Below are 24,898 nucleotides of genomic sequence, written 5' to 3' on the forward strand. Positions count from 1 at the left end.
TCTAGGCCTCTTCTATGCATTTATTAACATATATGCATAAATGAGTATTGGTTTGTGTTTTTTAATAGTTTATTTTACCATACCTTTGGTTCTGCAGCTTGGTTTTTTACTCAGTGTTTTATAAATCTCTTCATGTCACTCCATATAGGTCTATTAGATTCTACATGATTCTTTATGTGTGAATATACACTATTTTGTTTGTTAGATTTGGGGCATTTAAGTTGGTTTTCCCTTATTTTCTAATTTTCCCTTAATATAAACAATGTGTCAGAATATTTTTGTATATTTGCTCCCTTGTACAATTGTATAAGTACTTCTCAAGAGTAGAATCTAATATGTGAAAGTACTGGCTCATCATTATTTTAAATTTTAATAGATACTATCACAATAAAACTCCAATGTAGTTTTACCAATTCCTACTCCCAGCAATGTTTGAGAGTTCCTATTTTCTTCATTTTCATCAATGCTTATTATTATCATCAGTACTTGAAAATATTTGATAGTCAACATTATAAATCTCTGCCAGGCTGAATTTCCCTATTACTAGTTAGTACTAGGTTGAGCATCTTTTCATATGATTGTTCACCAAATTCTTTAAAATGTTTGAGAGAGAGAGAGAGAGAGAGAATGAACTAGTGAGGGAGGGGCAGAGAGAGAGGGGAACATAGGATCCAAAGTGAGCTCCACACTGACCCCAGAGAGCCCAATATAGGGCTCGAACTCACAAACGGTGAGATCCTGACCTGAGCTGAAGTCGAACGCTTAACTGACTGAGTCACCCAGATGCCCCCGAAAACATTTTAATTACACAGTTATACTGACACATTTTCCTTTTAAAAATCAGATGTCAGAGATAAAGCTACTTCTGTTTGAGCACTGGCCTAAATCTGGGACTCCTTTCTGCCCTTCCTCAGAAGATATTCTGGTTATAAATTTTATGTATCTCCTGTCAGAATTTCTACTATGCTATTACCTGTAAATATATGTAACCATAGAAATTACATAGGATCATTCAGTCTTTTGTTTTATTTGCATCAATGGTATTATGTGTCCTTCTGCAACTTGTCATATTCACTTGGAAATCTATGCTCTATGTTCTTATGTACCAAACGAGCTCACTGTTTCTCAGTCTTGGTATTTGGGCAGCAGTTCTTTTTTGTGCTCCATGAATTGCGGGACAGTCCACGTCTCTGGCTCCTCATTCACTAAATTCCAGTAGCGTCCTGTAGTCCTTATGGTACCAAAAGGTAAACCTTACCTCACATATTGCTGAATGCCTCCTATGAGGTGGTACCCCATCTAGCATTCAAACTGCACCTTTTAATACTGCTTAGTATTCTGTATGGTGTAATTTCACTTACATTGATGATGAACATTTAAGTTATTTCCAGTTTGTTGAATGATCTGTGGCAATTCAGGGACCTTCTTGCACAGGTAAAGAGGCAGTGTTGCAAAGCAGTTCAGAGCATGGCCTGTGAAGTCAGATCACATGGGTTAGATCCAGGCTCTGCTACTATGTAGTGATGAGTCATTAGGTAAGTCTCTTACTGTCTCTAGGCCTCAGTTTCTTCATCTTAACAATGGAGGATAATCTTAGTACCTACCTCATAGGATTTGTTGGAAAGATTAAATGAATTAATGTAAAGTATTTGAAACAGTGCCTCACATCACAATCAGTGCTTTACAAATATTCGCTATTATTATATTATTATTATACACATTGAGTACATGTAAGAATTGCTAAATCATTAAGATGTAAATTTTTATTTTAAAGTCTATCAAAATAGAATAGAACTTAAATGCCTAAGAAGAGGGAAAGGATAAAACTCTTACAGGCACGTATAGAAAGAGTATTGTGTAGCCATTTAAAAACAATGTTTCTGAATAAACTTTAATGACACAAGAAAACAAATAAGATATAAGTCAATAAAGCAGGTGCAAATCTGTATATGTGATCTTAATTATGTAAAAAGAATGGTATAAACAAAGTGGACTGGACGGGAATATACAAATGGTTATCTCTAGTTTGTGAGTGTATAATGCTTTTTATTTTCTTCTTTATACTTTTATAGATTTTCCAAATTTTCTTAAGCATGTATTAGTTTTCTAATCAGAAAAAAACCAGATAACCCTGCTTCCTGGTATGAAAATTAACTATAATTCTAATATACACTCTACTTTGTGATCTGCTTTTTTTGCACTTAGCAACACAAAATGTATTTTTGAATAAGCAAATTAACTGATATGAGCCAGAAAAATCAAGGGGGAAGATTTTAAGCTAATATTGCTGAATATCATTTTTATTTTACTATTTTTGTTCTTAAAGTTCTTGCACTACAGTTACTTAAAATCTACCAAAATATAAAGACAAGTGACCAAAACATGTGTCCTCATTTCTGGTCGTTTCTCTTGGTAGTGCCCCAGCAGTCAGTGACTACTCTAGAATTGCTTTGGGTCCTAAACGGGGTCCGACTGTTACTGAAAAGGAGGTGCTGACATGCATCCTCTGCCAAGAAGAACAAGAGGTGAAAATAGAAAATAATGCCATGGTATTATCGGCCTGTGTCCAGAAATCCACCGCCTTAACCCAGCACAGGGGAAAACCCATAGAACTCTCAGGGGGTATGTATTGTTTAATAAATATCCTTTTGAGCATTTCTTTTCATACTTATATAATGAGAAAAAGATATTGGAAGAAGTTTGGGAGTGAGACTATATTTAGCCTTATTTAGTCAGATCATATTTTACCCATATGTAAAATGGTCTCTAGATATTACATACCATGTTTGCTCCTTTGTTTTATTTTTTAATTTTAATTTTTGTTACACTTGGCCACATTTCTCAGTCTCTGTCTCTATCTGCATATCTACCCCCATTTTTCTATGCTGAACCTTTTGAAAGTAGGATGCAGGCATATACATTTCATCCCTAAATATTTACACATGCATGTTCTAAAACTAAGGATAGTCTATTATATGTCTGTCATACCATTATAACATTCAAGAAAATGAATAATAATTCAGGAATATTACCTAATATAAAAGCCATATTTGGATTTTCCCAAACTGTCCTCAGCTAGACGTTTTTAGCTAGACTTTTTTTTTCTCATTTAGGGTCTAGACATATTTCGTGCCTTGTTTTTATTATGTCTTTTTAAATCTATGTTAATCTAGAATAGTCACTTGTTCTTTTTTTTTTCCATGATAATAACTTCTTAGAAGAATGTAGACCAGTTGTTTTGTACATGTCTTACATTGTAGATCTGTCTGTTGCCTCAAAATTAGGTTCATGTTAAGTATTTTCTTGGCAGGAATACTAATTAAGTAATGTATTTTTTTTTATGTCACATCAGAGTTACTGCTTTATAAAATACCCTTGGGATAATAATAATGATGATGATAAAAAAGGCTAACATTAACTGAATACTTACTGTATGCCAGGCACTGATTAAGTGCTTTATGTGTATTTACTCGCTTAATCCGCACAGCAACCCAATGAGTTTGGTACCAATATTGGCTCCATTTACAGATGAAGGAACTGAGGCACAGAGAAGTTAAATAATTTACCCAAGGCCACAAGTTATATGTAATGAAACCAGATTTTTAACCACTATGTCTTTGCTTTTATCCATATTATAATGCCCTAAGTATACCTTAGAAAGTAATTCAAATTACTCTTAAAATTAGAAGAGCAAATTGTGCTTGAATCATAGAAAAATCACTTCAACAACCAAGATAAGGCAACTTAAACCTGATGTTCAGAATAAAAAATACAAATCAAAAATAGAAGTTGTCATTAATTCACACTAATTTTAAATCCTACCTGGAAATCTAGGTTTATATTTTTCTCCTTTTGCTTACTACTAAGAATATATATCCTGTTACCATGATACTGTGACACTTTACTTGGACATTCCTAAGAAGGTTCATGATTAGAATTTTAGACCTTGATAATCTCTTTTTTTTTTTCTCCCATTTTATAACCATGGGGGGAGATGAATACATGCCTCCTATTTTTGTCTTCCTGAACCAGAAACCCTGGACCCGCTCTTCATGGATCCAGACTTGGCATATGGAACTTACACAGGAAGCTGTGGTCATGTGATGCATGCGGTGTGCTGGCAGAAGTAAGTTGTCCTTCTGACATGTTCTTGAAAGAAACTAGGAATACTGAAGTTCATTAAAGGCCACAAAAAGGCATGTTTTCTCATGTCTTCTTTCCTTCCTTATCTGAATAATTGAAGCAGTTTTAATTACTAATTTTGTTTGCATGATATTCATTATCTTATCACCTTCAGAAATGCATGTAATAGGGACACCTGGGTGGCTTAGTCGGTTAAGCGGCCGACTTCAGCTCAGGTCATAATCTCAACATTTGTGAGTTCGAGCCCCATGTCAGGCTGTGTGCTGACAGCTCAGAGCCTGGAGCCTGCTTCAGATTCTGTGTTTCCTCCTCTCTCTCTCTGCCCCTCCCATGTTCATGCTCTGTCTCTCTGTCTCTTAATAATAAATAAATGTTAAAAAAAAAAAAAAAAAGAAATGGATGTAATAAACTATCAACTTAAAATTTTCACTACTCCTTTGTACTTCCTCTCCACGAGCTAATTGGTTGCTCTTGATCAGTATTTGTGTAAAAGAAAGCTATAATCTTTCTTAAAATATCTCATTTCCCATGGGGTGCCTGGGTGGCTCAGTCAGTTAAGTGTCCGACTTAGCTCAGGTCATGATCTCACGGTTCATGGGTTCGAGCCCTGCATCTGGCCCTGTGCTGACAGCTCAGAGCCTGGAGCCTACTTCAGATTCTGTGTCTCCCTCTCTCTCCCTCTCCCCCACTCATGCTCTGTCTCTCTCAGGAATAAATAAACATTAAAAAAAAAAAAAAAATCTCATTTCCCTGATAATGTAGAGTGAAAAGTACCTTTGAGATAGAATAAGACAGGAAATTCTAGTTCCACCTTTGGAAGAGAAAAATTCAGAAATATAATTCCTGGGAAATCTTTTGTATAGGATTCATTCTTTTGGCATTGGGTTAGAGTACATAATCTTCCTGAATAGCCTTTACAACATCAGCTGGCCATTGGAAACTGAAGGAAGTAGTGTCTGCATTTTATCTCCATGCTGCTGAGTTAGGAGCCAAGTTATGATTCAGTAAAATTATTTTAAGTTTGTTTCTGCCCTGATGTGTCTTGTTTGCCCCCAAAAGAATGGGCATCCTATTTCTTGTATAATTGCAACTTCGGTATTTGGGCATGTAGATTCTAAAGACATTTATTAAAGCAAAAATTCCAGACTTTTGTCACTTGGATTAGAGTGAAGATACATGTATCATTCTGAAGGGACCCATGTCTTAAAATTTTGCAGGTATTTTGAAGCTGTACAACTGAGCTCTCAGCAGCGCATTCATGTTGACCTTTTCGACTTAGAGAGTGGAGAGTATCTTTGCCCACTTTGCAAGTCTCTGTGCAATACTGTGATCCCCATTATTCCTTTGCAGCCTCAAAGGATAAACAGGTATGTTTTAATTCATGTTTGGGTTGAATTTTTAAAAGCTGTATTTAATCCTTTCATTTGTGCCTGTTTTGATTAGATCACTAGTTTCTTTTGTTGTTTGAAGTAATTAATACTTTTTGTTTCCATAAGTTGTATTCTGTCTTTAAAATATGATGAAAAGCTCCAATTTTTGGTTTCTAAAATAACTGGAATGTTCATTAACTCAAATCTGTATGTTGTGTGTGTATCTTCTAACAGCCATGAAAACAGTAGAGCATGAATCTCTACCTTAGCATTCACAAAAAGGGAAAAGATGCTGAGAAGATTTATCCTTTCAAATAGTACTTTTTACACCATTAGAGTTAATGTTTGAAATTTGGTTTCTCTAAATGTCTTTGTATTATTATTTCTAATTTTTTTTTTTTTTCCCTGAAGAGCCAATCGCCATAGTTGTAAAGATGTGGACAAAATGTTAACAATATAAGTAAAGAAAAACAGTAGATTAATCATATCTTTGAATAATTTTTAAATTTTTAGACCAAGTTTTTAAACTTTTCTATTCTGACCATCTGTGAATGGAACTCAGTAGCAAATTTATTCATTTTTTATGATAGCTATAGCATATAATTGTATATTTGTGTTGTCACTGTTGTACCTAATAACAGTATTCTTCATTGTTGTTCATTTTCTTAAAACTCAGTGAATTTGTAATGATTGACCTAAGTTTTGCTATAGAAAATAATTTCGTTGATAAAAACACTTAACATGTGTCCACAACAAAAGTGTTCAAAGGTGATAGGCTTGGCAATCAGCGTCAATAAGTTAGTTGCTCTATCTCTACTATTCCTTGTCATTAGAAAACCTGATCTGGGGGTACCTGGCTGGCTCAGTAGGTTGAGCATCCAACTTTTGATTTTGGCTCAGGTCATGATCTCACAGTTCGTGGGACCGAACCCCACGTCTGGGTAGACACTGGCAGAACAGAGCCTGCTTAGGATTCTCTCTCCCTTTCTCTCTGCCCCTCTCCCCACTCATGCTCTGTCTCACTCTGTCTCTCAAGAATAAAATAAAAAATTTTAAAAAAGAACGAACACCCTTGAAATAGGAATACCATCAGCATGTTTGAGGCACAGCAGAAAGGCAGCATGCTTGGAATGGAGCAAAGAACAAGATCATAAAAGGGCTTATAAGATTGGAAATTAGAATTTTATTTTTAGTGTTAAAAACACTAAATATTTTATGTGTGATGGGAAACCATTGGAGTACTTTGAACAGGGGAGTGATATGATCAGATCTACATTTTAGAAGATCCCCCTGGCTGTTCTGCATTGAATATAGATGATAATGAAGCACTGTTGTGGAAACAGGAAGAACAGTTAATGTATTGAAATAGTTCCAGTGAGGGATGAAGTAACTTGGATTAGGGTAGTAACAATGGAAGTAGAAAAAAGTGCTCAGCTTGGGATATATTTAGAAGGTAAAACCAGCAAGACTAGCTGCTGGCTTCGAATGTGGATTGTGAGAGAATCTGAGAAATCAGTGATGACACCCGGTTTTTTATTTGAGTGACTAGAATGGTGATTCCATTTATTGATATTTGTTACTTCTACGTGATGGGCCTATGAATGGTATCTTACTCCTTGTACTTTTAAAATTCCCCTCCTACCCAAAACTACATTTTTACTTTATTTATTTATTTTTTAAATTTTTTTTTTTTTCAACATTTTTTATTTATTTTCTTGGGACAGAGAGAGACAGAGCATGAACGGGGGAGGGGCAGAGAGAGAGGGAGACACAGAATCGGAAACAGGCTCCAGGCTCCGAGCCATCAGCCCAGAGCCTGACGCGGGGCTCGAACTCACGGACCGCGAGATCGTGACCTGGCTGAAGTCGGACGCTTAACCGACTGCGCCACCCAGGCGCCCCTTTATTTATTTATTTTATTGAAATATAGTTGACAATGTTACCATAGTTTCAGATTCCAGTATAGTGATTCATTAACTGTACTGTGCTGTGCTCACCACAGGTGTGGCTCCCATCAGTCACATACAACATTATTACAATACCATTGTCTATATTCCCTATGCTGTACCTCCATGCCCATTACTTATTCATTCCATAACTAAAAACCTGTATCTTCCTCTCTCCTTCACCCCCTTTTGCCCATTCCCACACCCCACCCCCCTTTCTGGCAACCATCAATTTGTTCTTTGTATTTATGGGTCTCTTTCTGCGTTGTGTGTTCATTTATTTGGTTTTTTAGATTCCATATACAAGTGAAATCACATGGTATTTGTCTTTCTCTGACTTCTTCACTTAGCATAATACCCTCTAGTCCCATCTATGTTGTCACAAATGGCAAGATCTCATCCTTTTTTATGGCTGAGTACTATCCCATTGTGTGGGATACTGCATCTTTATCCATTCATCTATCAGTGGGCACTTAGGTTGCTTCCATATTGCGGCTGTTGCAAATGATGCTGAAACTACATTTTTAGACGTATGTGCTTTTATAACCTACGTAGTTAATCTGAAGGAGTTTGATGTTTTCATACAGCCAATTATCCATAGAAAGACTCTACAAGTTCAGCTTTTCAGTTTGACTTTGTGCCAATGGCTTAATAATTTTTAAATATCATTTTTCAGTGAGAATGCAGAGGCTCTTGCTCAACTTTTGACGCTGGCACAATGGATACAGACTGTTCTGGCCAGAATATCAGGTTATAATATGAAACACGCTAAAGGTTTGCTCAAAATTATTTTATATTTTGCTGTTTGAGATTTAAGTGTCAGAGTCTTTAATATTTTTCTGAAGTACTTACTGCTCTAAAATATGGTTTGGAGATATAGATTTGTCGACTATCAGGACCTAAAGATTTCAAAGCCAAAATTAAGTTTGACTTAAATCACTTAAATAGTTTTCATACTGGCAAGCAATATAGACAGTGATTAATCTGGAGTCACACTGCTTGGAGTTAAATCTTAGATCCATTGCTTACTGTCTCTGTGATCTTGGACAAGTTTTTTAACCTGTTTGTGCCTCAACTTTCTTATTTGCAGGGTGAGAATAATAATAGCACCTATCTCACTGACTTAAGAATTGAGGTATCCTGTGTAAAGTAGAACAATGCATGGTACATAGTCAATCCTGTATGAGCATTAGCCATTACTATTACTAATTTTGTTAATATGTTGTCATTAATATTAATAATAAAAAAACAACATTTTTAAACTGTTACCTCATTTATATATTCTTTACAATTGAGGGATAAGACTAAAAAGTCTAAAGACTCTGAGAAGTAAACAATGGTAGGCAAATGAAGGAGGGAAGTCAAAATTTGAAGAATGGTAGAGGCAATGAGTTTCCTGGGTTTTTTTCCTCCTTTATTACCCAGCTTTGAACTCAGCATAGCCTGAGTCACGGAGCTTGCAATGGACATGAATAGCAAAAAGTTCAAGAGAGATGCCCTCTTTCTGGCCAGAGGACCAGGAAAAAAAGTCCCTCAGAACTGGAAAGTGTAAAGGGAATTCCTGTTTTGTTTTGTTTTGTTTTGTTTTGTTTCTTCCTCTTCTGACCCTCTCCTGATGCCAGCCCCAGTCAGGGAGCTGGAGCTGCAATGCCGTGGCGGCCACATAGATATGTAAGATCCCAAGAGAAAACCAGTCTCTCTGGCTGGAGGAACTGGAAAAAAAAGGGACCTCTGTGTTCCATAGAATGCAGGGTGAATCCTCATTATTTTTTTTTCTGTCTTTGCCTCACAGTTTTATCCCAAGGGTAGCCCCAGTCACCTGAATCTACTTGACAACAGAAGGGACCAAAACTGAGAGAAACATGTCATTATGGCCAGAGGAACTGGGGAAAAGGGTCCCTTGGAGCTAGAGAATATGGGGGAAATCCCAGAAAGAAGAGAGCTATAGAAGGGGAATCTCCTATTTTTGAGAACAGCACAGATCCTAGGCTTGCCTCCAAGCTGCACATGTGCAGAACAGGCCCAGAGAAACAGCAACAGGTTTGAGAATGAAACTGCATTAAAACCATCACTTAAGTCCCAGACTAACACCTGAGTAGTACATGTATAGGCAGACCCAAACAGTGTAGCAAAGGCTCGGAGACTAACATTGGAACCACCATACACAGACAGTGGGACAGAAATTGTTGAAATTAATTGTGTTGGTTGCCTACGGAAACAAAAAGAAAGGTACATTTTTCCACAGAATTTTAAGAAGAACCAAAACCTCACAATGTAATATTCAAAATATCTAAGGTACAATCCAGAATTACTCAACATACAGAGAACCAGGAGAATCTGACCAATCTCAAGGAAAAAAAAAAACAATAAGATGCCAATCTTGAGATGTTTTAACATTGACTTTTTAGACAAAAAATTTAAAGCACCCAATAATCATTAAACATAAGGTAAAGGTGAACACTTTTGAAATGAATGGAAAAAATATGAGTTCTCAGCAGAAAAAAAGTAGAAACTATTAAAAATAAAGAACCAAATGGAGAGGATAGAATTGAAAAAATACTATATGAAATAAAAATTAACTGGATGGGCTCGATAGTGGAATGGAGATGGGAAGGATAAGAGTTAGTGGACTTGAAATCTGATCAGTAGAAATTACCAAGTCTGAAGAATAGACAGAAAGTGCTGAAAAAGAAAAATAGCTTTAGAGACACATGGACCCAAGTTTTTAATCCAATATTTATGTCATACAAGTCCTGAAAAGAAAAAAAGATGGTACAAAAAATAGTTGAAGAACTGATGACTGAAAACCTCCAAAATTTGGTGAAACACATAAATTTACAGATTTAAGAGTTCAGTGAAACTCAAAGATAAACTAAAAGAAAATGACACCCATATAGATAATACCTAAACTGCTGAAAACCAAAGATGAAGGAAAAAAGTCTCAAGAGCAAGCAGGAAAAGACAACTCATTTCACATAGGGGAACAACAATGCTAATTTGATAAGGAAATGGAAAATGGAGCCACAAAGAGGTTGGTATTCACTCAAGGTCTTAGTAATAGGAGCAGAGCTAGGATGCCAACCCAGGCAGCTTGGCTGCAGATCCTTGGCTCTTACTCACTATTGTATGCTGCCTTACTAATAGAATACTATCCATCCATTAAAAATGGAAATATAGAGGGACAGTTACTGATGTGGAAAGACATTTATGATCTGTTGGTGACAAACAAGATACAGAGTACTACTATAGATTTTGTCTTTTTAAAAAGAATCTGTATTTGCAACATTTATATGGAGAACAGAAGAATATCACCCAAATGTTATTTGAGTAGAGAAATTTTGAGCGATAGTTTATTGTCTATTAACATTTTCTAAGTTTTCTAAAATGGTCATATATAATTTTAAACAGCTAGAAAAGTGTGTGTCACACTAAACCCTTGTGATTTTTCATTCTTTTTTCTTTTCATTTATAAGGAGAAAACCCACCAATTCCAGTCTTAGTTGATCAAGGAATGGGTGATTCCACTTTTGAGTTCCATTCTATCCTGAGTTTTGGAATTCAGCCTTCGTAAGTATCCAAGTAGTTAAGAGTAGTTTGTAAATGGCTGTGAAAATAAGAGTGAAGAACAATCCTTCCTTCCTTCCTGCCTTATTTGCAAAATTGTTTCTTTATCCCGTTTTTTTCTTGTTTCTCCCTGGAGTTTTATTTGTATAATAAAATTAAGTGGTTTGAGGTATTAGAGTAATATGTATTAGAGTGAATCCTGCCTGTAATTAACCATTTTTGACCAACAAAAATGCCATTTCTATATAGTCCAACCTACAATAAGAGCAGAATTTAAGAGATTTCAATTAAAGACATATCTAACTCTGATTTCTGTAAAGTCTCAGGTCAACCCCCACCCCCATTCATTTTCTTGTTTGTAAAATTGAAACAGTAGCTTCTTATCTTACATCATAAGGTTATTGAAAAAATACTTATGTGAAAACACTTTGAAAAATATAATGTATCCAAATCAGGTATTATTATTATCATTATTATTTAATAAATATTTTCTGATGTACACTTTTTTAGTTGTGATTCTTGTTTATATTTTGAATCCTCTTGCTGTTGAAAATACTTGTTACAGGGGCGCTAGGATGGCTCAGTCGGTTAGCGTCCGGCTCTTGATTTCAACTCAGGTCATGATCTCATGGTTCATGAGATCTTGCTAACAGTGCAGAGCCCGCTTGGGATTCTCTCTCTCCCTTTCTATCTGCCCCTCCCCCACTCACACTCACGGGCTCTCGCGTGCTCACGTGTGCACTCTCTCTCCCTCTCTCTCTCCCTCTCTCTCAAAATAAATAAACTTAAAAAAACAAAATACTTTTTACAAAAGGAAGTTCAGGAAATCAGAACTTATCACTCCCAAGTACATGGTGTATTCATTCTCTCTCTGTTTCACACACACCCTGTTAACACTGAAGTTTCTCTTAGTCCCTTTCCACACATTAAAACTTGTTAGGTCAGATCTGTTTGCTTTGAATTTTATTCCTTCTCTCCAGTCTGTCCTTAATTTGGACCTGGATCCTTTCTGTGATCCTTTACTACATCTTTTATATGAAGTAAAGTTATATGAGCCATTATCATTTTGTAAGAGATATTTTTCTACCTATAAGAGCTACAGTCCCATTTTTTCTTCAGAGGCTCTAATCTCCAATTTGACAAAGAGCATTTTACTTTGTCAAAAGAGTTAAATTGTTGTTTCAGTACCTAAATTGTTAAATTTTTGTTTCTGTACCTTACTCTGTAGGTAACCCCTTTTATTAAATCACTATATAAAATTTTCTTGTTTTACTTTTAGGATAAAATATTCTAATAGCATCAAGGAAATGGTCATTCTCTTTGCTACAACAATTTACAGAATTGGACTAAAAGTACCTCCTGATGAAACGGATCCTCGAGTCCCCATGATGACCTGGAGCACATGTGCTTTCACTGTCCAGGCAATTGGTAATGCCTATGAGAGACTACTTCGGAGGGTTCATAGAAAAAGAATTAACATTGATTGACCAGAAATGTTTCCTTTTCCCTGATGTCTTAAAATAGTTTGAATTGTTTGAGGACTATTGGTATCTCAGTAGATTAGTGTAGCCTGATGCCATTTAATCTGAGAATTTTTGTATTGATCCCTTTTTAACTACAGTATTGGTCATATGCAACAGAAGCTCAAAATATTTGAAAGGTATAGCATGAAGCAAGCTATATTCAAAAGCTGGCAGATTTATAACACACTAGGAAAATCAAGGGAAAAAAAGGCAAAGGAACAAGAATCAAGCCAGAAATGTTCAGTAATTTTTGTTTCTTTTACACCTTGAGAGAAAAAAGAAAGGGAAACCAAAGTCACCTAAAACATTATCAGAAAAGGGAAAAGAAGACTGAGGTAGTTGTGAGAGAGACAGACTAGCAGGCAGGAACTCACCAGGTCATAATGGAACCCCACTGTCAAATTCTCTGCCAAAATTTAAACTTCTTATAGAAGAATGCAGCAATCAAATCAAAATGTTGTACACCTTAAATTTACACAGTATAAATTGGGATGGGGGGAAGAAGAGTGTAGTAGTGAAGGATTTCTTAGTTTTTAAAATCAGCATATTTGCTTATTACAGTATGAGATAGAATACTATCTAAAAAAGAGTAAGAACTGTAATTCTTTTATGTCCTCTTTATCCAAGATGGTTTCAGTCTCCCTTTCCAATATACATTTTTGGTGGTCGCTCCCAATGGAGTCTATCATCTTTTCTTCATTTACATATATTTTTGTAACAAGACACCATTTCATGATTTGAATTAAGTAGCACGAAGCCACAAAACCTTCCTGCACACGAGCTTCAGCCTCCTGAACAGATTTTAGGAGTCACATCCAAACCTGTCAGACTTAAATCATGGATAAAAGATTACACACAGGTTTATCTTTCCTGTGGTTGAATAAAATGAGAAATAGGAAGAATGAGATTTAAACAGAATAGAATCTGAACAAACCGGTAAGAAATGTAAAGCATTCTTTTGGAGTCACGATCTACTACTAAGTCTCTTGACAGTTTCAGTGAAGATATTTTACACTTTACTATCCTTGGCAAGACAAACATTAGGAATCGGGAGTTTAGATAGTTAACATAAAAAAAGGTCACAGTTTTTGTCAGAAAAGTGATGAGAAGTTCACTGGAGGACTTCCAGTGGTCCAGTGGTTCCTATGTGGTTCTGTAACCTAGTAATTGGGTTTTATTTTATTAATACAGTATTATACTGTTTTCACTTCAGTGCTTTTTCTATCCCATAACATAGTGCTGTACTTTATTCCTAGTGCATAAGCATCTGACTTACTTCATTCCCTATGGGTGTGGCAAGACATACACAGGACATGTTGGCATAGTTAGGAACTACAGTTGAGGAATCAATATACAGAGTCTTTTTTTACTGTCCATTCAAAGATGGAAAAAGAAAATAGGAAGTAAACCTTCCTAACTCATAGGTGTGTCTGCTGCCAAAGATCAATGAAAGTAAGAGTAATTTAGCAATAAATGCCCTAGCCAACAAGGCAAAATGTATCTGAATCCGTGGGGTTTTTTGAATTTTCAAATTTTTTTTCCTGTAATGTAATTATTTTTTAAAAGTATGCATAAGAGCAATAGTTACCTGCATTGCCTATGTATTTTAAAACAAAATACGTTGTGACTGTACATAAAATTACTTGCTGAAAAATTTTTTGTGTGGAAGAGAGGTTAAAAGGACGAAAAATAAACCAGGCTGCTTTGTTTTTCCCAGGTACTCTCTGTAGAGAGCTGCAGGGACTTTATTATGTGTAGTGACAGTTTGCTTCTATAATATCTTCTCACTCAAAAATTTGGAAATTTTGGTCTAGACTTAAACATGAAAAAAGTGCAAATCATCTGGTCAAAAATATATTTAAAGAACATCTGATAGAAACCAAGTAAACAATTGTAGCAGTATTCAGGATTTATTATTTTTGTTTTTCTTACTCTTTGAGAAAACCTCTTGGGAGATGAAGGAAAACCTCTGTTTGGAGCACTTCAAAATAGACAGGTATGTATATTCCAGCAAGGTATGTGTAACTCATAGTAGGCTTTTTTGGTATAATCTATAGTTAATTTATTAGTTTTTAAAATCATTTTTTTAATTCACTCCTTTTTCTGTAAAAATTAGTGGAATTCTATTTTTTTTTTCTTTTTTATAAAGCTACCTCAGTCTCACAGGAGACAAAATGGCCCGCATTGTGCACTTTAGAGAGCTTACTCAATCTCGGTGGTTAAATGTAATTCATAGATTTCAGATGATACTTTGTCCCTTTTTTCTCCCCTTCTCTGCTTATTGCCAAGTCAGAAATTCAGTGTCCTCTACATTTTCCTTCTTCGCTAATTTTGTGCCATCATGTAACATTAAGTACTAATGCTGGGTTAACTCTACATAAATCATCATAGTGAATTCAAGAGTAAAACTAAGCCATGGCTCCTTGATGGGCAGATCTTAACACTACAGGACTATACCCGTCTCCAGACCTAAGCTCAAGAAATAGCCCCTTGAAAACAGGGTGGGCAACCAAGGATTCCATAGAGCACCCCTGCTCCTAGCCATTTTCCTCTTATTTTCCCAAGGCACAGGGGACTTTTAATATACAATGTGCTTCCCTACACTTCCTGGCCGCCTGTTTGGAAGGCAGATCTATTCCCTGCATTTAGTGGGGTTTTTCTGGCCATGATTTTAGAATTTTTATAAATTTTTTTGCCCAGGCCTCAGAGTAAATTAATCCAGTAAATTTAAGAAATTGACTCTGGGGAAAATGAGTATCTAAATGAGAATTGAAATAATTATAGCTTTAATATCTCTTGGTCATGGGAAAATCTATTAAAATTTGATAAGTTCATAAAACTTCCTGAAAGTATTAAAAATATTATAAATATTATACTTTATTTGCAAGAATGTAAAGTTTTTTTTTTTTTTTTTAATTTTTTTTTTTCAACGTTTTTTTTTTTATTTATTTTTGGGACAGAGAGAGACAGAGCATGAACGGGGGAGGGGCAGAGAGAGAGGGAGACACAGAATCGGAAACAGGCTCCAGGCTCCGAGCCATCAGCCCAGAGCCTGACGCGGGGCTCGAACTCACGGACCGCGAGATCGTGACCTGGCTGAAGTCGGACGCTTAACCGACTGCGCCACCCAGGCGCCCCAAGAATGTAAAGTTTATAATAAGGCTACAACTAATACTTGCAGACTGGGAATGATTTTTATAGTGAATGACTTAGGTCTGTCATCTGCCCTTTTTCTCTTCCCCTCTCTTACAATCTAGCATAATGGTCTGAAAGCATTAATGCAGTTTGCCATTGCACAGAAGATTACGTGTCCTCAGGTCCTGATACAGAAACATCTGATTCGTCTCCTATCAGGTAGACTCTTCTCTGAATATTATTATATGTCTTTTTCCTTTGCATTTCTGGCAGTGTATATCATTCGGAAACAACACACTGAACTAATTTTGAACACTACTATAGCAGCTTTCTAAAAGAAAAAACAAAGACATAGATGCCTGTACAATAACTGTAGTCTTATTTTAAAACTCAGGTATTTTCCAAATGTTTTCAAGTTATGTCCCTTGTTCCCACCTAGAGGCTTTATTGAATCAACATCCACAACCACTAACATATTTTTGTCCTCATCTGGTAAGAAAAGGGAGCAATGACATGGAAAGATCATTTAAAAATAGGTTTAATTTTGCTGGTTCAAGGGGATATTCTTCATCCTCGTTTTACTTACACTGCTTTGCATGCTCTCTCTGCCCCCCTCCAAATTGTTCACATATTTAATGTGTCACAAAACACTTAGAAATGTATAGTTAGGAAAAAAGTATTAAGGAACATTGTATAAAAGTAATTTTTCTTATTCATGGAGCAAATATTTATTGAACAACCTCTATTTCATTTATGCTCTTTACCTTTTCTTCCTGGATCTTCTCTTTTAACACTTAAATTATATCCAAGGCTTTCTAGGAAGTTTTTCTCCGTATAGTTTATTTTTAATTATGGTCCCCATTCATAAAAGTGTGATATGCCATTTTACCAGTTTCTGTATTTTATATCCCTGTTATATTTTTGTTTTAGGTGTTTTGCATTATATTTATAACCACATTGCTATCTTAATTAATTGCACTGTTGTTTGGTATTTTTTAGTTGTTCTTCCTAACCTAAAATCAGAAGATACACCTTGCCTTCTGTCTATAGACCTATTTCATGTTTTGGTAAGTATTCAATAAAATTTCTTAAAGTCTCTCAAGTTTATAATTTCATATGTTTTCCTCATTCAAGTTCATGTTCTTTATTCAAGATTATAAATTATTGGTGTTCAGATGAAATTTAGTCTCTTCTCCATTCTGTTTAAAATAGAGATTTGAATGAGACCATCAAAACCACTTTTTTTTTTAATGTTTATTTATTTTTGAGAGAGAGAGAGCACGAGCAGGGGAGGGACAGAGAGAGAGAGACACATAATCCACAGCGGGCTCCAGGCTCTGAACTGTCAGCACAGAGCACGATGCAGGGCTCAAACTCACGATCTGTGAGATTATGATCTGGGCCCAAGTCAAACGCTTAACCGACTGAGCCACCCAGGCACCCCTCAAAATCACTTTACAAGTGAAAGCACATTTACTCTTTATTTTGCAGTTCTTGTCCTAGTTGATTATACTGAGTTGGTGTCTGTCCAAGCAGACTTTTTAAAATGTATATTGTGCTTTCTTCCTCCCCCCTTTTCTTAACTTGTTTACATTATAAACAGTAAATGACAGTATGAGCTGTCTTAAATTAAAATCATTGATCATTTGGTGATGGGTACCAGGCCATTGACATATCTGGGCTTCTCCCAAACACCTATGGATAGGTGGCAACTGTTTTATGAGTTTCTTGCAGAGCTTTTCCAGCCCTACTATGATTCCATTCCTTCAAAATGAGTCCCCTAGAGAGATCGTTGGTGAGGTTGGGAGTATGGAATCTGTGGATACAAGATTAGTCAGTGTCCCCCATCCCTCATTGTTCAGGACTATGCCCAGTGGTTGTCACTCCCATCTTTTGGAACCTTTTGGGGAAACTTTGGAAGGAATGCTGGTAAATAGGCTCTATACCCTGAGATTCTAATTTGATTGGACTAGTCTGTGTATCGGTGTTCTTTTAAGAGCTCCCCATGTTATTGTAATATTGAATCTTCTCAACCACAGGATTGAGACCACTGCCTAGAAAAAGAAGTTTCAGCAAAGGGATAACCTGTTAGGTGATGACTTTTGTTCTCCATTTATGGTACACTATATTCTAAGATATTCTATTGAATAATTAGGGAAAATGTTGTGGCTAGTTATAAAAAGAAACCCACACAGGGGCGCCTGGCTGGCTCAGTCGGTAGAACATGTAACTCTTGATCTCAGGGTCATGAGTTCAAGCCCCACATTGGGTGCAGAGATTCCTTAAAAATAAAATATATAAAAAACAAGAACAAAAAAAACCCACACATGAGCACAGAGCATCTGATGCTCTGTACTTTGAGTTATGAGATTAGCTTGCACTGGTCTTTGTCGTCACTCATGTTGATATCTGTTTTCTCTTATAGGTTGGTGCTGTGTTAGCATTTCCATCCTTGTATTGGGATGACACTGTTGATCTGCAGCCTTCATCAATTAGTTCCTCGTATAACCACCTTTATCTCTTCCATTTGATCACCATGGCACACATGCTTCAGATCCTTCTTACCATAGACACAGGTAAAGCTCACATCAGTTAACTATAAAATAAATAACATTTGCCCATGGTTTATTGGCAAAATTAATTATGCATGCAATTAGTCATATCACATATTTCAAAGTTCTACGTTATTTCTCTTGTTGAATGATCATTTATTTGTTTCTTTATGGATGTTGTGTTTTTTATTTTTGTTTTTTTTGTATTTTTTAAAATTTACATCCAAATTAGTTAGCATATAGTGCAACAATGATTTCAGGAATAGGTTCCTTAGTGCCCCTTACCCATCTAGCCCATCCCCCCTCTAACAACCTCTCCAGTAACCCTCAGTTTGTTCTCCGTAATTATGAGTCTCTTCTGTTTTGTCCCCCTCCCTGTTTTTATATCATTTTTGTTTCCCTTCCCTTATGTTCATGTGTTTTGTCTCCTAAAGTCGTCATATGAGTGAAGTCATATGATTATTGTCTTTCTCTGACTGACTTATTTCACTTAGCATAATACCCTCCAGTTCCATCCACGTAGTTGCAAATGGCAAGATTTCATTCTTTTTGATTGCCAAGTAATACTCCATTGTATATATATATACCACATCTTCTTATCCATTCATCCATCGATGGACATTTGGGCTTTTTCTGTACTTTGGCTATTGTTGATAGTGCTGCTATAAACATTGGGGTGCATGTGTCCTTTTGAAACAACACATCTGTATCCCTTGGATAAGTACCTGGTAGTGCATTTGCTGGGTCATAGGGTAGTTCTATTTTTAATGTTTTGAGGAACCTCCATACTGTTCTCCAGAGTGGCTGCACCAGCTTGCATTCCCACCAACAATGCAAAAGAGATCCTCTTTCTCCGCATCGTCGCTAACATCTGTTGTTGCCTGATTTTCTCGTATGATTTTCTTAATGATTGTTCTTTTCTCTAACTTACTTTATTGTAAGAATACAGTATATAACACACAAAATATATAACATGTAACATACATATATAATGTTATACAAAATACGTGTTGGGGCGTCTGGGTGGCTCAGTTGGTTAAGTGTTCGACTTCAGCTCAGGTCATGATCTCACGGTTCGTGAGTTTGAGCCCTGCATCGGGCTCTGTGCTGACAGCTCAGAGCCTGGAGCCTGCTTCAGATTCTGTGTCTCCCTCTCCCTCTCTGCCCCACCCTCACTTGTGCTCTCTCAAAAATGAATAAACTTAAAAAAAATTTTTTTTTTAAATGCATGTTAAGTGACTCAATATCTTATCAGTAAGGCTTTCAGTCAACAGTAGCCTGTTAGTTTTTGGAGAGTCAAAATGTATAGGTAGATTTTTGGCTATGCAGGATGTTGGCACCCTTAACCCCCATGTTGTCCAAGGGTCAACTGTATATGACATTCTGGAAAAGGCAAAGCTATGGAGACAGTAGATCAGTGATTACCAGAGGTTTGGGGAAGGGGGGGTGGGAGGAAAGAGAGTGGTGAATTTGGAGAGCACAGAGGATTTTGAGGGCAGTGAAACTACTCTGTATGATACTGTAACAGTGGCTACATTTCGTTTGTGAAGACCTACAGAATGTACAATACCAGGATGAACCCTAATATAAACTGTGGACTTCGGATGATAATGATGTGTCAGTATAGGTTCATTGATTGTAACAAATGTACCACTCTAGTGCAAGCTGTTGATAGTAGGGCAGGTATCTGGAAACTCAGTGCTTTCCTCTCAATTTTGTAATGAACCTAAAACTGCTTTAAGAAATAAAGTTTCATTTTAAAAAATCTTGTTACATGGGTGTGTGCATTTGTCAAAACTCATCAAATGGTACATTTATTGTTTGTGTATTTCACTGCATGTAAAATTCACTTCAGTCATGCAAATATTAAACATATTTAAATTGGAAATATCAATATGAATTCATGATATATTTTCCTTTTTTTAAAAAAAGTGTGTTTTTCCTAAAGAGATCTTAACTGAAAGGAGAAGAACTAGCAATATCCAACCAAAGTAAGAGACACAGGGTAATTTTGTCTTTCAGATGAATTAATGTATATATATTTTTAAGTATTTTTAAAACAAGAGAGCACTATTCGAATGGGATGTAATCATCCATCACATTGAACTCCAATGTTGGCATTTTTATACCCATTTTAATATGATAAAACTGAGGTTCAGAGAACTAAAGTGTCTTATCCAGAGCTTTAACCTAAGTGAGTGAGTTAGCAATTGGTGGAAAGGTTTAGGATGGTCCTCCTTAAGGATAGATTAATGAAGGAAATTACCTTACGAGGTTCTTCTTAATGTGTTGCTTGAGAGTAAAGGCAGGACAGCAACCTACTTCCCTTTCTAGAAGCTGAATTTCTACCTGTTAGCTAAGACTCCTAGGAATGCAAACCAGATAGATGACCACTAATTTGTTTACCTGGTCATATTACAATGAGATAAGCATTTATTAAACATCCATGTGATTCTGCCCTATGTGTTTCTTCATCTAATATACTGATAAAGTTTACCTAAGAGGTTTTTTTTTTAATGTTTATTTTTGAGAGAGAGAGAGAGAGTGAGTGAGCACGTGCACGCAAGCAGAGGAGGGGCAGAGAGAGAGAGACACAGAATCTGAGGCAGGCTCCAGGCTCTGAGCTATCAGTACAGAGCCCGACACAGGGCTCAAACTCACGAACCATGAGATCATGTCCTAAGCTGCAGCTGGACCCTTAACTGACTGAGCCACCCGGGCACCCCTTACCCAACAGTTTTAATATTTAGAATCAACTATTTAGATTGAGAAAAAGGAAAAGAGCCTCAGTTGAGTTGACATTGTTTATTATCCTGACACCATGATATTGAGGTGTAATTAATACATTGAATAGGAAACTCATAGATTTATCTTTCAGAATTTCTTTTTCAGACCTCCCCCTTGCTCAGGTTCAAGAAGAGAGTGAAGAGGCTCGTTCTGCATCTTCTTTCTTGGCAGAAGTTTCTCAATATACAAATGGGTGAGTAGCAGTTCATTAGTTCAACCTATTTCAGTATTGTTTTAATAATTCCACCTCTTTGTTCAGTTGTTTGGCACAATAACTTTTGAACCATTTTAATTCCAGTTTTTAAAAATCAGTTAAGAGCTTTTGGAATTACAGCTACCCATTTGTTTGTTTCTGAAACTGAAACAAGTTTTGATACATCTTTACTCTTATAAACTGTTCTTTACTCTTGTTATAAAGAACAGTTTTGATACATCTTTACTTTTATAAAACTGTTCTGGGAACATAGGCCAAAGATAATAAAATTTTAACAAATGGCAGCATTTAGAATTTAAATAAATGTACAAAATAGAAAATAGGTCATCCATTTAAAGCAATCTATACAGTTGATATGCTTAACTAACTAGAGATTTTTTTTTATGGCTTTTATGTAACATGTGAAATATATTGGCGATGCAAAGGCTAAAATCAAAAGTATAATAAGAGTGCCCCACTGAGCTCTACATGCTGCCAAACTCTCCCCTCTTTGCTTTCCTTTTCTTCATCAGTTTTTAGTTAGGTTTTCTGTTTTGTTTTGTTTTTTAGTTAGGTACTGAAGACAGAGAGGAAGAGGGAGAGGGAGAGAGAGAGAGAGAGAGAGAGAGAGACAGTGTGTGTGTGTGTGTGTGTGTGTGTGTGTGTGTGTGTTACTAGACTTTATTTTTTAGAGCTGTTTTATTAGGCCTAGAGAAAATTTAAACAGAAAGTACATAATGTTCCTGTATACTCCCTCCCATCACCAGTTTCTCCTGTAATTAACATCCAGCCTTCAGTGTGGTAGATTTGTTAAAGATGATAAAACAGTATCAATACATTATTGTTAACTAAAGTCCATAGTTTACATTAGGGTTCACTCTTTGTGTTGTAACATTGCAAGTATGATATAGAGTACTTTTCACTGCTCTATGAATCACCAACTTAAATACAGAAATCAAGAAAGTATTAATTTTTTTAGCTAACTTAACTGCTTTGGTTAGTTATTGATAAATATATCTGATTCACATTTCATCATAAGGGTTAGGATAAGGAAGAAAATAGTTATTTGCTTTAAAAATTTACATGGTAGGGGCATTCACTTTCATATGCCCCCTCTCTGTAAAGAGCTTTCATACTATTCTTACTTTCTTATACTCTAATAAACCTTTGCCTGCCCCTCATTTAAAAATTAATTAATGATTATTAATATTATTAATAATTATTACATATTGCTAATCATAATATAAATAATTGATTTATTTTTTAATTAAATAAAAACCTACATGGTAAAAGATACAAGATTTGTGGTTTTATTTAGGAAACTTTCAGAAGATTTAAATATAGAAGCTATTGCCAGTTAAATATTATGTTTTAAATGTTTAAAAATTAAATGGATAAAAAATTATTTAAATACTTAGCTATGTTTTTAAATGAGGATGTGTTTAAAGTCTAGGGGTTTAGTCTGATCAGTATTCTGTTCTGTTCTGGAATTATTGCCTCTTAGCTGCATTGGGTGTGGTATTCCTGGCTGGTATTTGTGGGTCTCATTGAAGAATGGTATCACCCCTTACCTTCGCTGTGCTGCCTTGTTTTTCCACTATTTACTTGGAGTAACTCCACCTGATGAACTGCTGACAAGTAAGTAGGAAAGTGAAATCTCAGAATAGGATATAATAGATATTTTTTCTTACCTTCAACCTCAAAAATACAAGGTGAGGGAAAAACTACTTTTCTGTTCTCTGCCTCTTTCATCAGTGTTCACTGTCAACACGTGTGCCCCTGCTGTGGTATGGGCTAAAGGTGAGACCAAAAATGAGATTAGCTTCATAATATGCAAAACATACTCAGGACTCCTATCTATGTATAGTTGATGTACTTGAGCTTATAAAATGTGTGCACACAGAATGTAACTGTTAGGATATGCAAAAAATTAGGAACATTGGTTGCATTTAGGGAAGAGAACAATTTGGTTAAGTAGGAGGAAAATGTTATTTTATACTCCTTATTTGACTTTTGAACATATGACTACTACAAAAGAAGTAAAATGCTACTAAGAAAGGCCTGTTGTAACAAAGTGAGGATATGTATGTTTGAGTACCAGTCATTTCCTTTCTTCTTTACTTGCCTTAAATCTAGGTCAAAGTAGACAAGGCTTCCTTGTGCTTTTGTATGGGTAAAAATCAGAACATTTGTATGATTTTGGAAGCATCACCAAAATTGTTTAGAGATTCTTGCTTTTGTCCTTTGAGATTAAGCTGAACAGGTCAGCTTTATTGGCTTTCAGCTTCTGTATCTTGAACTCAGTTCAGTAGGGTTTATTTGATCTAGTTTGTTGTGATTCTGTATACAGGCATACCTTGTCATATTGCGCATCGCCTTATTGCACTTTGCAGATACCACATTTTTTACAAATTGAAGGTTTGTGGCAACCCTGCATCAAGGAAGTCTGCCAGTGCCATTTTTCCCACAGCATTTGCTCACTTCATGTTTGTGTCACATTTTGATGATTCTTGCAATATTTCAAACTTTTTCATTATTATTATATTTGTTAGGGTGATCTGTGATGGTTGATTATGACTGGCTGAAAGGCCAGATGATGGTTTGCAGTTTTTAGCAATCAAATATTTTTTAATTAAGGTATGTACATTTTTGTTTTAGGCATAATTCTGTTGTTGCACACTAAATAGACAACAAATAGTAGAAGCGTAACTTTCATAATCACTGGAAAGCCAAAAATTCACTTGACTTGCTTCATTGCAATACTCTCTTTATTGTGGTGGTCTAGAACTGAACTGGTATGCCTGTAAATGGGGTGCTACTTCCCACGTAGTTGTTTTTTTGCATTTTTAAAAAATCATGTATTAATTTATCTAGATGGTGCTGTAATACCAGGTAAGAATAATGTGCTTACTAAATGTATTGTTATTCTCTTGCAGATCCTGCAGAAGGAGAATACAGCGCACTCTGTAGCTATCTATCTTTACCCACAAATTTGTTCCTGCTTTTCCAGGAATATTGGGATACTGTAAGACCCCTCCTCCAGAGGTACTATGAGGGCAAAATGTGACTGTTGGGTTATTATACTGTTGTGTTCCTAATTCACACACTCAAGGAATTGGAGACAAGTCCAGCAGCCATGGGCAGCTGGAATTTCCGCTTGTCCCACCATGATTACCGTTCCTTGTACTACTCTTCCCTAAAGCTGCCATTTCCTATAAATCATCAGGCAGGCTGGGCAGCAGGGGGAGGTGGTCATGTTGTCAGCAGCCACATAGTCACAACTAAATATCAAAAGAAACAAAATTGGGGCTCTGTCTAAAACAGTAGCGTATCTCACATGGAAGCGCACATCTCAGGAGGGTGCCTGAGGGGGAATAAAAAAGTCATTTGGTGAATCAAAATGTATCAGTTAAATTTCCCTAAGAGAGATGGGTCTTTTTTTGAGAAAAACTTTCTTTCTACCTCATCATTTCTGGCCCTCCTGATCACTGTCTACCCTCCTAACCTCTAGTGTCCTTCCCTATCTTTGCTTCCACAATTTCCATCTTTTTTTTTTTTTTTGAGATATAATTGACACGTAGCATTGTTTTAATAATTAATTCTCACTGTTACTCTTACTTTATTTCCTCCATTACAGATTCTGACACCCAGTGTTTGGGGTGTTTGGGGAGGATGTTTTGGCCAC

The 24,898-nt window shown here is 36.0% G+C and overlaps 1 protein-coding gene across 2 annotated transcripts in view; it reads left to right on the plus strand.

The window, feature by feature from the left end:
* UBR1 (ubiquitin protein ligase E3 component n-recognin 1) overlaps positions 1-24,898 on the plus strand; it is a 135,479-nt gene that overhangs the window by 92,982 nt on the left and 17,599 nt on the right. Inside the window, exons 30-42 of one of the 2 annotated variants that reach the window (XR_009264190.1) lie at positions 2,417-2,622; positions 4,033-4,126; positions 5,361-5,510; positions 8,136-8,233; positions 10,933-11,026; positions 12,303-12,451; positions 14,487-14,542; positions 15,804-15,900; positions 16,681-16,748; positions 18,107-18,257; positions 21,112-21,213; positions 22,718-22,851; positions 24,150-24,258. Coding sequence is in view for 1 of the 2 variants with exons in the window: in XM_058737962.1 (XP_058593945.1) it covers positions 2,417-2,622; positions 4,033-4,126; positions 5,361-5,510; positions 8,136-8,233; positions 10,933-11,026; positions 12,303-12,451; positions 14,487-14,542; positions 15,804-15,900; positions 16,681-16,748; positions 18,107-18,257; positions 21,126-21,213; positions 22,718-22,851; positions 24,150-24,258 (1,494 nt within the window). In the remaining variant the exon portion in view is untranslated. Of the gene's footprint in view, positions 1-2,416; positions 2,623-4,032; positions 4,127-5,360; positions 5,511-8,135; positions 8,234-10,932; positions 11,027-12,302; positions 12,452-14,486; positions 14,543-15,803; positions 15,901-16,680; positions 16,749-18,106; positions 18,258-21,111; positions 21,214-22,717; positions 22,852-24,149; positions 24,259-24,898 lie in introns of those variants that run through there. The other variant, XM_058737962.1, reaches the window with a different exon arrangement.

This window comes from Neofelis nebulosa, chromosome 7, assembly GCF_028018385.1.
Source record: "Neofelis nebulosa isolate mNeoNeb1 chromosome 7, mNeoNeb1.pri, whole genome shotgun sequence".
Taxonomy (NCBI): domain Eukaryota; kingdom Metazoa; phylum Chordata; class Mammalia; order Carnivora; family Felidae; genus Neofelis; species Neofelis nebulosa.